Below are 15,000 nucleotides of genomic sequence, written 5' to 3'. Positions count from 1 at the left end.
TTACGTACACTCTTCTCTAACCCATCTTCCTCCCTTCCACACTCCCCCTGTCTCTCTCTTTCTTACATTTCTTAGAGGGAGGGGGAGAGGTGGGGGGGGGGGGGGGGTGAAGTAGTGTTACATCTGTAATGAGGTGTGTGTGTCTCTGTGTGTGTGTGTGTGTGTGTGTGTCTCTGTGTGTGTGTGTGTGTGTGTGTGTGTGTGTGTCTCTGTGTGTGTGTCTGTGTGTGTGTCTGCTTGTGGGTGTCCTTGTTTACGGAGGCCGAGTTACCTCGTTTGCAGAATAATGAGAGTACATGATGCTATATTAGGCGTTAGGCGTTATTCTAGTTATAGGAAACTGCCGGTTGGCTAGTAAACAAAGTCAGCTATTTTCGGATAACGACCGACCGACATTACATAACACGAATAATTCACAGAGGTGCTTGTTTAGCGGTTGTACGACTGGGGTGTTGATAGTAGCGTCAGTTTTGAATCTGTTATCGTATTGTTATACTCGTGCTGTGGTGTGATTTATGACGGTTGTTCTCGTGAAACAACGACAAGCGATGGGTGACCCTGGAGGCGGCTCTGTCTCGTTGACGGTAGAAACGTTTGGGTTGAGAACCCACACCATAGTGGTGTCGTCTGGGTTGAGAACCCACACCATAGTGGTGTCGTTTGGGTCGAGAACCCACACCATAGTGGTGTCGTTTGGGTCGGGAACCCACATCATAGTGGTGTCGTTTGGGTCGAGAACCCACACCATAGTGGTGTCGTTTGGGTCGGGAACCCACATCATAGTGGTGTCGTTTGGGTCGGGAACCCACATCATAGTGGTATCGTTTCACCTCAATCCAGACGTTCCTTTACCGTCTGTCTCACTCCCTGTACTGTCCGACACAGGGGGAGGCTGGTGAAGGTAGGAATCGGAGGACGGGGCTCATTGTAAATGCATGGGAAGGGAATGAGGAATGGTATCAAACACTCTGTTGCATTACAGTTTGATAGCATTCCTCATTCCGTTCCAGGCATTACATTTTACAATGAGCCCGTCCTCCGATGTCTGCCTCCACCCAGCCTCCACTTCTGCCTCCCCCAGCCTCCCCTTCTGCCTCCCTCAGCCTCCCCTTCTGCCTCCCCCAGCCTCCCTGGTCCAGCAGAGTGCTGTGTGCTGTGACTCTCTGTGTGAAGGACAATTAATGCCAAAGTCACAACATACAAACAGGCTGTGTAATCACGGAAACAAGCTGTTCTCTCTCTCTCTCTTCTTCAACTCTCTCTTTCTCTCTTTCCTATCTATCTATCTATCTATCTATCTACCTGTATCTATCTATCGTTCTGTCTATCTATCTATCTATCTATCTATCTATCTATCTATCTATCTATCTATCTGTCTGTCTGTCTGTCTGTCTGTCTATCTATCTATCTGTGTATCTATCTATCTATCTGTGTAACTATCTATCTATCTATCTCTCTCTCTCTGTCCTTAACCTCTCTCTTTCTCTGTCTCTCTCTCTCTCTCTCTCTCTCTCTCTCTCTCTCTCTCTCTCTCTCTCTCTCTCTCTCTCTCTCTCTCTAAATCATTAACCTCTGCCTCTGTCTCTCTCCTTCACCTCTCTTTCTCTTGCTCTCTCTCCATCCTATTCCCCTGTGTGTCAAGCTGTCAATCTCCCTTCCTCCCCTTCATGTACACTCTCCTCTAAACCATCTTCCACCCTTTCACACTCTCTCCCCCATCTCTCTCTCTGTTACATTTTTAATGTCTCCCTCCCTCCCTCCCTCCCTCGCTCTCTGTTGCTCATTAACCCCTTAACACTGTGCACTTTCTCTTTTCTCTCCTCTTTTCTCCTTCTCTCCATCCCTCCCTCCCTCCCTCCCCTCCCTCCCTCCCTCCCTCCCCCCTCCCTCCCTCCCTCCCTCCCCCCTCCCTCCCCTCCCTCCCTCCCTTCCCTCCCTCCCCCCTCCCTCCCTTCCTCCCTCCCTCCTCCCTCCCTCCTCCCTCCCTCCCTCCCCTCCCCCTCCCTCCCTCCCTCCCTCCCTCAGGTCTCAGTCTGGTGGTGGGTCTGGTCCTCTACATCTCCAGTATCAACGACGAGGTGATGAACCGTCCGCGGGAGGCCGAGCAGTTCTTCCACTACCGCTACGGCTGGTCTTTCGCCTTCGCCGCCAGCTCCTTCCTGCTCAAAGAGGTACGCAAGCTAACACAAGCTAACACAAGCTAACACAGGCTAGCACAAGCTAACACACGCTAACACAGGCTAACACAAGCTAACACAGGCTAACACATGCTAACTCATGCTAACACAGGCTAACGTATGCTAACATAGGCTAGCACAGGATAGCACAGGCTAGCAGAGGCTAACACAGGCTAACACAAGCTAACACAGGCTAACACACGCTAACACATGCTAGCACATGCTAGCACAGGCTAACACAGGATAACACATGCTAACACACGCTAACACACGCTAACACAGGCTAACGTACGCTAACACAGGCTAACACACGCTAACACAGGCTAACACACGCTAGGCTAACACACACTAGTCTAACCCACGCTAGGCTAACTCACGCCAGGCTATCTCACTCTAGGCTAACCCACGCTAAGGTTAACTCACTACTAAGCTAGCTCACTCTTAGGCTAACACACTCATAGGCTAACCTCTGCTAGGCTAACGCTATACCTCCGTTTAGCAGCAGCATCCCCTCCCCGGCATCATCAATATTCATAACCGTTAATAGCGAGCTTTCAGAGTGCCGCTGTGCCGCCCGCTGTCGACGACGTGCTTCCAGAAGGTTCTTTCTGAGGGATGTTTTAGCGAGATGTCGGCCATGAATACTGGATGAGGCTTAAATGAGGCGGCTGAGGCGGCGGTGGTGGATGTTACTGCTGCATATTCGGAACGCAACATGAATGCATATTTAGCTAACGCGTTATGACTCAGAGGAGGAGCGGTTGTGGCGGTTGGTTGTGTTAGCGGCGCGAGGAGGAGGAGGCTGCCGGTGGCGGTGGCGGCTTGGTAACCGGAGGGGTTCAGCGTTCAGCAGTGTTCTCAGTCCTCCCACGTCTGAGGATGAATAAATAGTGTGCCATCATCTCTGTTTTTTTAAAGTGTTTCTCATTCATATCTGAGAGCGTTGTGTTAATGTGGGATTTCACCCAGCGTTCCTTCTCTCTGTGTGATTGAGTTATCTTCTTCACATCTTTAGATGATGTTGCTTCCGTGCCGCTGGAGTTAGTTACACTGTCTGGCAGGGCGGTTTAGATATTATTTTGTTTTATAATGTTTTATAATCTTGCCTGTCTGTCTTTATGTATTTATTTTGTCTTCTGCATGAGAGGTGATGATGTCACTGTGTCCCCTGGTGATGATGTCACTATGCGTCCCGTAGTGATGATGTCACTGTGTCCCCTGGTGATGATGTCACTGTGTCCCTTGGTGATGATGTCACTGTGTCCCCTGGTGATGATGTCACTGTGTCCCCTGGTGATGATGTCACTGTGTCCCCTGGAGATGATGTCACTATGCGCCCCGTAGTGATGATGTCACTAAGCATCCCTTTTCGACAACATCACTATACCTTCCCACGGCGATGACATCACAATGCGTCCCATGGCGATGACATCACAATGCCTATATCACAATGGCTGTGTTCTGTTCTGTTCTGTCCTCTCCTCCCCTCCACCACCACCAGGGGGCAGGAGTGATGTCCGTCTACCTGTTCATGAAGCGCTACGCGGAGGAGGAGATGTACCGGCCCCACCCGGCCCTCTACCGCCCCCGCCTGTCCGACTGCAGCGACTACAGCGGACAGTTCCTCCACCCGGAGTCCTGGCCCCCCCCCCACCAGAGGGGCCGCAGCGCCTCCGATGTCTCCAGTGACATCTCCATCCAGCTGAACCAGACGCCCCCCCCCAACCAGGGGGGAGGAGGTGGGGGGGGCGGTGGGGGAGGGGGAGGGGGAGGGCAGGGGGGAGGAGGAGGGGTCCCGTCCTCTGGGGCCTCTTCCGGGGGGGCCAGCTACACTCTTCCCCCCGCCTCCTCCTCCACCTCCTCCTCCTCCTACCCCCACCACCCCCATTCCCACCCTTCCCACCCCTCCCACTCCCACCCCTCCTCCTCCCACCCCCTCCACCCGGCCCACGGCCACCCCAGCGGGGGCGGAGGCCCCCCCCCCGGTCCCCCCCAGTCCCTCCTGCCCATGGCCATGGGCGCCCCCCCCTCCGCCGTGCCCCCGCCCCGCTACCACCACACGCACATGCGCATGAGCGCCTCGCCGTGCTAGAGGGAGGGAGGGAGGGAGGGAGGGAGGGAGGAGGGAGGGAGGGAGGGCTCTGTTGGTACAGTAAGTGCAACAGACAGAGGCAGAGAGACACGCGAGACACATACACACATACACACATACACACACATATACACACATATACACACACGTACACACACAGACACAAACACACACATATACACACACGTACACACACACACATACACACACATATACACACAGACATTTCTGCACACAAAGGGTGTGGGAGGGGATATCAACAGAGGAGAAGAGGAGGAAGGAGATTTAGGAGACGAAGATGAAGGGAGATGAAAGGAGGGGGGGAGGGGGGGAGGAAGATGATTCATAATTGATACTGTGCCTCAGATGAAGACAGACATTTCAACAACAAACTTTGAAGAGAGAGAGAGGGCGAGGGAGGGATACAATCATTATCTACACAATGGAGGACAGGAGGGAGGAGGAGAGGAACGTGGGGTGGGTTTTGTGAGAGAGCAGCGGTGTTTGTTCCAGAAGATTCTACACTACAAGCATCGTAGACGAGGACTCACTGTACATAGACACGATAGAGATTTATACTATAACTGTATAGAACATGGTGAATACGTTTCAATCTTTAGCCATGTACGGTATGTCTATCACGAGATATATATATAACTGTATGTTTAGGTATATACCATTTTCTTAATCATTTGTATTTTGAGAGGCAAGCATTGTTGTATGAATGTGTTCCCTCCAAAAAAGCATTTTGGGGGTTCGGTTGATAGAAATCTGAAGAGACTTCTGAAGACATTATTGAAGAAGAAGGTATAAAACGCAGGTGTACATAGTGTAACATAATCGGACGCCCTCTTCTATAGTAGCATTCTAACAAACCAGGACTATCCTACCTGGTTTCTAGGCCTCGACCGCCATTTTGGAATCCATCCAATGCAACAAAAAAAACACCTGATTCAGTGTAGCAACAGTTTGCTGTCTTGACAAAAACATTCATTGTGATGAACCGATACATGTGGGTCTTTTACGAGCATTTTAGAAACTGAGAAAAACACGAAAACAAGCTCCTATTTTACTACAGAGAATGCAAGAATGCCTCACGACACATATCATGTTTCATTGCTTTTGATCGCTAGTTAGTTAGCTTGAGCCTTGGTGTCCTTTAGCACACGGCCGCTGAGAAGCAACGTCGTTGCTTATGGCTAGAGGACGATAATGTTGCTTATTTTTCTTATCTGATCACAAACCAAAAGGCCGTAGCCCCAGCAGAGCAGAGCAGACCAGTAAAGAGTGTGTTTTGAGATGTCTACTTTTGATGCAGCGTTTCCTTTCCGACTGTGACTGGGTGAGTGTCGCCATGACTACCCACCATACTCCATGTTTACATTCTACTCTGATCTCTGTCGGTAACCTTTCAGTAAATTCCACAAAGACAAAAGCTGCAACAAAACTTTTATGACTTTTTAATTACTCCAACAACTACTGCTACTACTACTACTACTACTACTACTACTACTACTACCACTACTACTACTACTATACTACTACTACTACTACTATACTACTACTACAACTACTACCACTACCACTACAACAACAACTACCGCTACTACTACTACTACTACTACTACTACTACTACTACTACTACTACTACTACCACAACTACTACTACTACTACTACTACTACTACTACTACAACTACTACTACTACTACTACTACTACTACTACTACTACTGCTACTACTACTACTACTACTACTGCTACTACTACTGCTACTACTACTACTACTACTACTACTACTACCACTACTACTACTACTACTACTACTACTACTACTACTGCTACTACTACTACTACTACTACTACTACTACTACTACTGCAACTACTACTACTACTACTACCACTACTACTACTACTACTACTACTACTACTACTACTACTACTACTACTACTACTACTACTACTACTACTGCTACTACAACTACTACTACTACTACTACTACTACTACTACTACAACTACTACTACTACTACTACTACTACTACTACTATACTATTACTAGGCTACTACTACTACCACTACAACAATAACAACTACTACTACTACTACTACTACTACTACTACTACTACTACAACTACTACTACTACAACAACTACTACTACTACTACTACTACTGTTACTATACTATTACTACTACTGCTACTACCACTACAACAACAACTGCCGCTACTACTACTACTACTACTACTACTACTACTACTACTACTACTACTACTACTACTACTACTACTACTACTATCACTACTACTACTACTACCACTACTACTACTACTACTACTATCACTACTATTTCTACTACTAATACGAAAATAAAGATTGTTATCATTACCATAATGTTTATATACATTTGTAAAATAATATTTACTGTAGGTAATAATGAAACAATATATGGAAACATTATAAAACACTAAATGAGTATGAGTAAGGAGAAAGCGGTTTGTAAGAGATTAACAATATAAGATATAAAAAAGCACAGTAATATATATGTATCAATGCTGGAGGATTAGGCTTAAGACGAGAGAGAAATCATGACCAACAGGTCTCAGTAGTGAGCTCTACTGGTAGGGGGATGGTACTGCAGCCACATATCAGGGTTGCATGTCTGTATCTCCTGCACATTTTTCTAGAATACCAAACCAGACCAATACTTGACCTGAGGGGAAAGAATGTATAAAAGCTCCTAAAATTAGTCTCACATAACGTCCTCACAAACAGTGAACCTATGCTTGACAATGATGCTGAAATCTTGCAAATAATGTGAGAAACTAATTGAATTTCTGCAATGCATCCCCCCCCCCCCCCCTAACCAGATCCTTGAAATCAGAGAAATGGATACTAAACTAGACTATTATATTATCTACTATTATATTATCTACTGTAGATTGTAAAAAAAGAAAAATCATGAATTTTCTCAATCTCAGATATGTGAAATACACATGTAAGAGAGGTGTTATTTATTTTGTATTATTCGTTTTCGGGACCCTAGATATCAATGTACAGCCCGAAATTATCTTAAAATCTATAAATGCTTTATCAAAGACCAGGACTGGCTCCTGCTGGAAAGGACACTTATAACAGAATATCGTGACATTAGAATTATAAGGTTCTATCTCCATTTTTGTCAAAATTGAGTTTTTTACATAATCTGATCCATTAGGTGTTTATTAATGCCTGTGTGGTGTTATTTTTAAAATGTTGAAATGTTTTAGTTAGTAATTAATAAAACACAACGGTTCCATCTCACAAAACATAATGGAATGTAAAAACTTTGACGCTCAATATCTCTGAACTGCCCTAAACGGAGATAGCACCTTAGAATTCTAAGCTCACGATATGTGTAGCTTGTACTATAATCATAACAGGTAGAATAGTGTAGTGGTGTAGTTTTATTTATTATTATTATTATATAGTGAAACATACAAGTAAGATTATTTGATTCGATGAGATGTATGTAAGCATGATAGAGAGAGAGAGAGACAGAGAGAGAGAGAGAGCACGCGTTAATAGCTATAAAGATACAGTAGTTGAATCGTTTTTGCCAAATGAAACATTATGCACTCTTTTATGACATATTATATTATTATTATTATATTTGATGCACTTATTAAAATGTTTCCCACCTTCCAGAGCCAGGTCTGACTAGACTGTGGTGCTGGGGCAGTTGAGGGTAGTTGAGGGGAGTTGAGGGGTAGTTGAGGGTGGTTGAAGGCGGTTGAAGGCGGTTTGAGGGCTGTTGAGGGGTAGTTGAGGGCAGTTGAGGGCAGTTGAGGGGAGTTGAAGGCGGTTTAAGGGCATGTGAGGGCAGTTGAGGGGAGATGGAGGCAGTTGAGGGGAGTTGAGGGCAGTTGAAGGGAGTTGAGGGCAGTTAAGGACAGTTGAGGGGAGTCAGGTTTAATCACAGGCCTGTCAGGACAGCCGTGTCACTTCCTGTCTAGTAAAACACAGCTCGCGAGGCCGTAGCGGAGGGCCAACATCCTATGCAGACAGGAAGGAGAGAATGAACGGGGGTAATGCAGCTGAGAGGCTGACAGCGTCTCCAGTCTGTTAACTCAGAGACATGATGTCTCACCTGACCTTTAACTCTCACTGATCCTGGGTCTGCTGAGAATGAAACAGACATGACACAATGACAGACCGACCTTGGCTTCTGGGAAGGACCAGACTTCTGATCGCAAAAGCTGCTAGCACTTGGCTAAGACTAGACTGTAGGGACTACGGATGAAAACTAGCCTTCTTGGCTAATTCTAGTGCATTCTTTGATGTCCACTGTCCCTGCCAAATAAACAACAATAAAACATAAAAAAAAGAAAAAAGAGAAGAGGGAGAAGACATTAATATATAATAATAATTGTAGTTATAATAATAATTATGATAATAATAATAATAAACATTATTTACCTTTTTAAAGCAATGTTACAAAGTGCTTTAAAGAATGTGTATACGTAGTATTTTGTATCATATGTATATACAGTATATATGTACAGTCCTTAGTAAGTCAGATTTGCATTTAATATTTAATATCTATAAATAACTGTAGAAATTGAAAGTTGAACATTGGACCCCTCATTCATTATCTCCTGTGTGTCTCTGCTGGTTCCGAGGAGAGGGTTCTAGAGTGTTCCAGAGGTTCTCTGGTGTTCTGGAGCTGCAGGCAGACTGACATTCACTCTCTACTTTGTAGAACATTTGTATTTAAAAAAAGAAAAGAAAAATTATATTTATTATTCGTTCCTTTTCTCAATCTCATTATTCACTTCTCTCCCTTCCCTCCCTCTCCTCCGACCCCTCCCTCCCTTCCCTCCCTCCCTCCCCTCCCTCCCTCCCTCCCTCCCTCCCTCACATCATTGAGTTTTATAGATCGTTTGTCCTGGTTTGGTCTCTTTCAGAGCCTCATTAAAGGAGTGTAGGCAGGTTACTCTTCTCTTTCTTCTCTTTCATCTCTCCTTCCTCACTCGCTCGCTCGCTTCTTGTTCTGGCTCTCCTTTGTTCATTTGATCAAAAGGAACAGAGATTCACTTATTATTATTGTGATTATTATTATTATTAATAATAATATCATCATCATCATCTTTGCCCGTGTAAATGTGCGATCCATATTTACTATGACATCATTGTTATGGTGGAAGGGTTATGATGACGATAGTAGCGTCTTTTCGATAGACAATGCACTAATGAACAGAGATGTTATGTTGATCCTTGAGAACATGTGTGTGTACGATGGAGGGATAATCTGATGATAATCATTGTTACTGGGCATGGCTGACTGACCACCATGTCGTTGCCTACAACTGTTGAATAAATCTTAGGGGTGAACCTGTGTGTGTGTGTGTGTTCTTGTCTGTGGTCAGATGTCCGTCTGCTGTACGCACACACACACACGCACACAAGCACACATGCACACACAAGCACGCACACAGACAGACACACGCACACATGCACACACAAGCACGCACACAGACAGACAGACACACACACACACACACACAGAGAGTTCGCTGAATACGTTTCCGACACCATCGTTTCACAGGTGAGCAGAGTGCATTCAACTAACCTCCTGTCTGGAACCATCCGCCTCCTCAACTCCTCCTCCTCCTCCTCCTCCTCCTCCTCCTCCTCTCGGCGGTGACCTAGAGGTCAAAGGGGTCGGCTAGCAATCAGATGGTCTCTGCTCCCCTCTGCCCTTGAAAAAGGCACTTAACCCCCTAATTGCTCCAGGGGCGCCGACTATGGCTGACCCTGTGCCTAGAACAAAAAATACCAAATTCAGACTGTCTGGTTAACTCATTCTCACTCATTCAACTTTTCCTTTGAAACACAGAACTACGTTCCAACGTTGTTGAGAATCACAGCACAAACTCGCTAGTCAAGCCAAAATACTGCAACACAATGAATTGGGTGAGTAATCCCCCACTGCTACCTAGTTAACTAGAACACTACTTTACATTGTTAGCAGGCTCACAAAACAAGCTGTGTTAGTTGACTAGCGATGTGTCATTGATTTACAACAACGCTGAAATTCACATTCTTCGAAAGAAAAGTCTGATCATTACATTGGATCCCGACATGAGGACCTAATGATTAGACTGCGTCACATATTTAATATATATCGAAGTCTAAGATATTTGAGTTTGTGCTTTCCTCCTAGTGGTCAGCTATGACAAGTTTAGGCTAGGTAAGGATGACCCCTGACCCCTAGGTGATGTCATCAAAATGCGCCAGATGACAACAACAACAACAAAAAACTTTGCTTGAAACCCTTGTTTCATGTAGTTTGGAAAGGAGGTTGAGGTCCCTTTAGAATAGTTTTCCTTTGTTTTGGGTTGTCGCGACTTGTCCTTGTTTGAAGGACAATGTTTTCCACCTGCTGTGTATCATCATAGCATTATCCTAGCATCAGCAGCTACAAACACACACGCTCACTCCTTCATCCTCAGTTATCCACCAATCAAGAAGAAGCAGTCGACTACCGTGAGTAACCATAGTAACCGTGAGTAACCCACTGCCAGATCAAATGATGTGAAAGTTGAATGAAAGTGAACTTAGAACACTTGGAACTCTAGGTGGTGAGTGTTCTGGAACTTTGACAGTTGGTGGATGAAACGCAGAATCTCATTTCACTAGAACAGCCATGGGTGGGGTCATTAACACTAGAACAGCCATGGGTGGGGTCATTAACACTAGAACAGCCATGGGTGGGGTCATTAACACTAGAACAGCCATGGGTGGGGTCATTAACACTAGAACAGCCATGGGTGGGGTCATTAACACTAGAACAGCCATGGGTGGGGTCATTAACACTAGAACAGCCATGGGTGGGGGAATTTGACCCTGTAAGTAAAACAAACATTATATCTTTGTACTCGATCTAATTTCAGGACCCTCCTTTCATGACTTTTCCTAGATATGTGCGTTCTACTCTGGAATTGAGCTGGGATTTTACAAACGACAGTTAGGCTACAAATCCAGTTGGTTAAAATACTGTGATCTGACGCTGCCGGATCGATGTACAGATTAAAAAGAGTTGAGAGTTGAGAAAGAGGTGATTGTACAACGTTGTCAGAAGGTTTGAGTGAGTGCAAAAGAAAGAAAGAGTAATGTTGATACTGAGAGGCGCTGGTGGAAAGCCAGTGAGAAGTACAGAAAGACTGTGTAAGGTAGGGAGATGTGAGGGAGAGGGAAAGGTGTTCTGCTGATGAGAAGATGGATGGCGGTTACTAAGGCAGAGGTTGTACATTGTTTCCCTTTTTAATTGTTTGTATTGAATTTTATCTTTACCTTTTTCTTTTTACTGTTTTCCCCTGCTTTTATATTAATGTTATGCTTGTATATGTTTTTATCCCTGTTGTAAAGCACTTTGAGCTTCATTTCTTGTATGAAAGGTGCTATATAAATAAAGCTTTACTTACTTACTTACTTAGTTATGACTCATACTTGGTGATAGAAGATGACCTGATATGACTGAAAGGAAATACAGATTATCTGATTCACTCATTCAGACTCTCTGACTCACTCATTCAGACTCTCTGACTCACTCATTCAGACTCTCTGATTCACTCATTCAGACTCTCTGACTCACTCATTCAGACTCTCTGATTCACTCATTCTGACTCTCTGGTTCACTCATTCAGACTCTCTGATTCACTCATTCTGACTGGGCATCACTAACTTAGTTGGAAATGACACCGTAAGTGTTTTTCTACTCTGTTTGGTTCCTAAATTAAGGGTGTTTGAACATTAGACACGGTGGACTGGCGGCCATCTTGAATTTGACCTCTCCCGGGCCTCTGGGGTCAAATCTGACTTCCCTCCACATCTGAAAATAAACCTTATGGTATGTACTAACTATGGTAGACATGTCATGCTTTCTTCAAAAAGTGCACAATTATTGTGCTAAGCCGCTCCACTATCATGGCTTTTCCTAGATATGTGCGTTCTACCACCCAGTATCATTACATTTTCAAAATCACATCAGGATAAGCTAGTATGAAGCTATTTTGCAGTTTTTCTGTGTAGGAGGCAGGCTAATTTAAGAGTCAGCCAACTAGTGGTCGTTCTGTGTAAATAGCAGATTTACATTCTAAAGAGGGTCATTTGAAGAACATTTGAATTTGAATCGAACTTAAACATAGTCATTACACAACAATTAGGAAGCTTTTAGATCGCTTGAATGTGACATATCTGACCTTTAACCATTTGACATTGACCCCCTCTTATAGTAGGTAAAAAAGGCACAGCTGTTCTAGTGTTACAGGTCCAACATGTCACCTTCAAGCTATCTAACAGCGTCCTAATGGTTGTAATGACTATGTTTAAGTCAGTAGCACTCAGGCGATGTCAGCCCTTGAAAGGAATATTACATTCACGCTGTTTTGGTCCCAGAAAAAAAGTGCTTTCTGAAATATTATTATATAATTCAACATCGCTCAGATGTCTCCATCATCAACCTCTTCCTACATGTTCTCTCTCTCTCTCGACCGGCTTTGTGTTGCCAACACCCACAGCCTGTTCTGTTCCATGTGTCTGTGTGTGTCACTTAGACCCCCACCAATCCGGCTTCAAGGCTGGGCATTCCACTGAGACTGCGCTCCTTGCTGTCACGGAAGCCCTCCACTCTGCCCAAGCTTCCTCCCTCTCCTCTGTTCTCATTCTCCTTGACCTGTCTGCTGCCTTCGACACAGTCAATCACCAGATCCTTCTCTCCATCCTCTCAGACCTGGGCATCTCTGGCACCGCACACTCCTGGTTTTCTTCCTACCTGGCGGGCCGCTCCTACCAGGTGACCTGGAGAGAATCGCTATCTTCTCCACGAACCCTCTCCACTGGAGTTCCCCAGGGTTCCGTCCTAGGGCCCCTACTCTTCTCCCTCTACACCAAGTCTCTTGGCTCGGTAATCTCTTCACATGGGCTCTCCTACCACAGCTACGCAGACGACACTCAACTCTTCCTGTCCTTCCCCCCGTCTGATGTACACGTGGCAACCCGTATCTCAGCATGTCTCGCTGACATTTCAACTTGGATGGCTGACCACCATCTCAAGCTCAATCTTAACAAGACTGAGCTCCTCTTCATCCCCGGGAAAGCCTGCCCTCTCCAAGACTTCTCCATCACAGTGGAGAACTCTACTGTAACCCCCTGCCTGACAGCCAAGAACCTTGGAGTGATCCTGGATAACCGACTATCCTGTGCGGAGAACATTGCAGCAACGGCTCGCTCCTGCAGATTCCTCCTCTACAACATCAGAAGGATACGACCATTCCTTACCAGAGAGGCAGCGCAACTCTTGATCCAGGCACTGGTCATCTCCCGCCTGGATTACTGCAATGCACTCCTGGCTGGGCTCCCCGCTTCAGCCATTAGACCTCTGCAGCTCATCCAGAATGCTGCTGCCCGGCTGGTATTCAACCTCCGCAAATACTCGCATGTCACCCCTCTCCTTCGCACCCTGCACTGGCTCCCGATAGCAGCTCGCATCACATTCAAGACCTTGGTGCTTGCATACCAGGCAGCTAAAGGGACAGCCCCTGCCTACCTGAAGGAAATGGTAACCCCCCAAACCCCTGCCCGCTCACTCCGCTCCTCCACCTCGGCTGGCCGACTGGCCTCACCTCCTCTACACAGCAGTCGGGCTGCCCGATCACGTCTCTTCACAACACTGGCTCCCCGCTGGTGGAATGAGCTCCCCACGGCTGTCAGAACGGCAGAGTCACTACCCATGATCTTCCGTCGTAGACTGAAGACCCATCTCTTCAGGTTACATCTTAACTGCTCCTCCTGAGACATCTTCTGACCCTCACCACTACGTCTCCTAAAGACACCCGCCTTCCCCTCTACTGTGTCCCTAGAACTTCTATTGCCCCCCTTGTACTGTTTCTCAGTTTCTCCAGTAATAAAATAAAAAAATAAAAAAATAAAAAGTTTTAGTAGAAGGTGATAATAGGGAGAAGGTTTTTCCTTCTATCAGTGGCCCTGGGCCCGAGCTAGAGTACTCTTCCTGCAACGAATAGTGGACTGCTGATTTACATGCTTAGTATTCAAATGTATTGATTGTAAGTCGCTTTGGAATAAGGCGTCTGCTAAATGCCAAAAATGTAAAATGTAAATGTAAATGTAAATGTGTGTCAGGGGAGGGAGGCCGGGTTGGGTAGAAATGGGGAGGACAGGGCTCCTTGTAAGGCACGGAACGGAATAAGGAACGGTTTTGATGTTTGACACACACACACACACACACACACACGGTGGCCTTTACCAGACATTTTAGCAATCATCACCAAACATTACAGCAATATAAAATGTTCCAATAATGATCCCTCCCCTCACCCACCCAACTCTCTGGGCTCCTAGTTCAAACAACATTCCATGCATGTACTGTCAATGATAACAAAAAGACATGACAATGAGCAATAACAACAATGAATTAGGTGCTTTGGTGTAAAATAGAGACAAAGAAAAAGAAAGAAAGAAAGAAAGAAAGAGGTAAAAGCAAGGTAAAGTAGTACTTGTAGGTTGTTGTATTGCTTAAGTTAATAACACATTTTATTTGTATGGCGCCTTTCAAAACACCTCACAGGGCAAAAGACACAGGAAGATACAGTCAGGTTAAACACAGTGGAGGTGACGAGGTGTCAGACCCAGTTAACAAACTAAACAGAAAGAAAAGAAACAACAGTAAA

At 45.5% G+C, this 15,000-nt stretch overlaps 1 protein-coding gene across 1 annotated transcript in view; it reads left to right on the top strand.

Moving 5' to 3' along the window:
• The window catches only part of LOC308159278 (voltage-dependent calcium channel gamma-7 subunit-like), a gene marked incomplete at both ends in the record, with an annotated part of 24,503 nt that extends 20,234 nt beyond the window's left edge, over positions 1-4,269 (top strand). The window contains 2 exons of the mRNA XM_080533037.1: positions 2,026-2,171; positions 3,679-4,269. Of these exons, the coding sequence (XP_080389163.1) occupies positions 2,026-2,171; positions 3,679-4,269 (737 nt within the window). The remainder of the gene's footprint in view (positions 1-2,025; positions 2,172-3,678) is intronic.
• Positions 4,270-15,000: the final 10,731 nt, after the last annotated feature.

The sequence above is a fragment of the Nansenia antarctica genome, assembly GCF_963989245.1.
Source record: "Nansenia antarctica genome assembly, chromosome: 5".
In the NCBI taxonomy this organism is placed as follows: domain Eukaryota; kingdom Metazoa; phylum Chordata; class Actinopteri; order Argentiniformes; family Microstomatidae; genus Nansenia; species Nansenia antarctica.
This window is presented reverse-complemented; position numbering and strand designations above follow the sequence as displayed.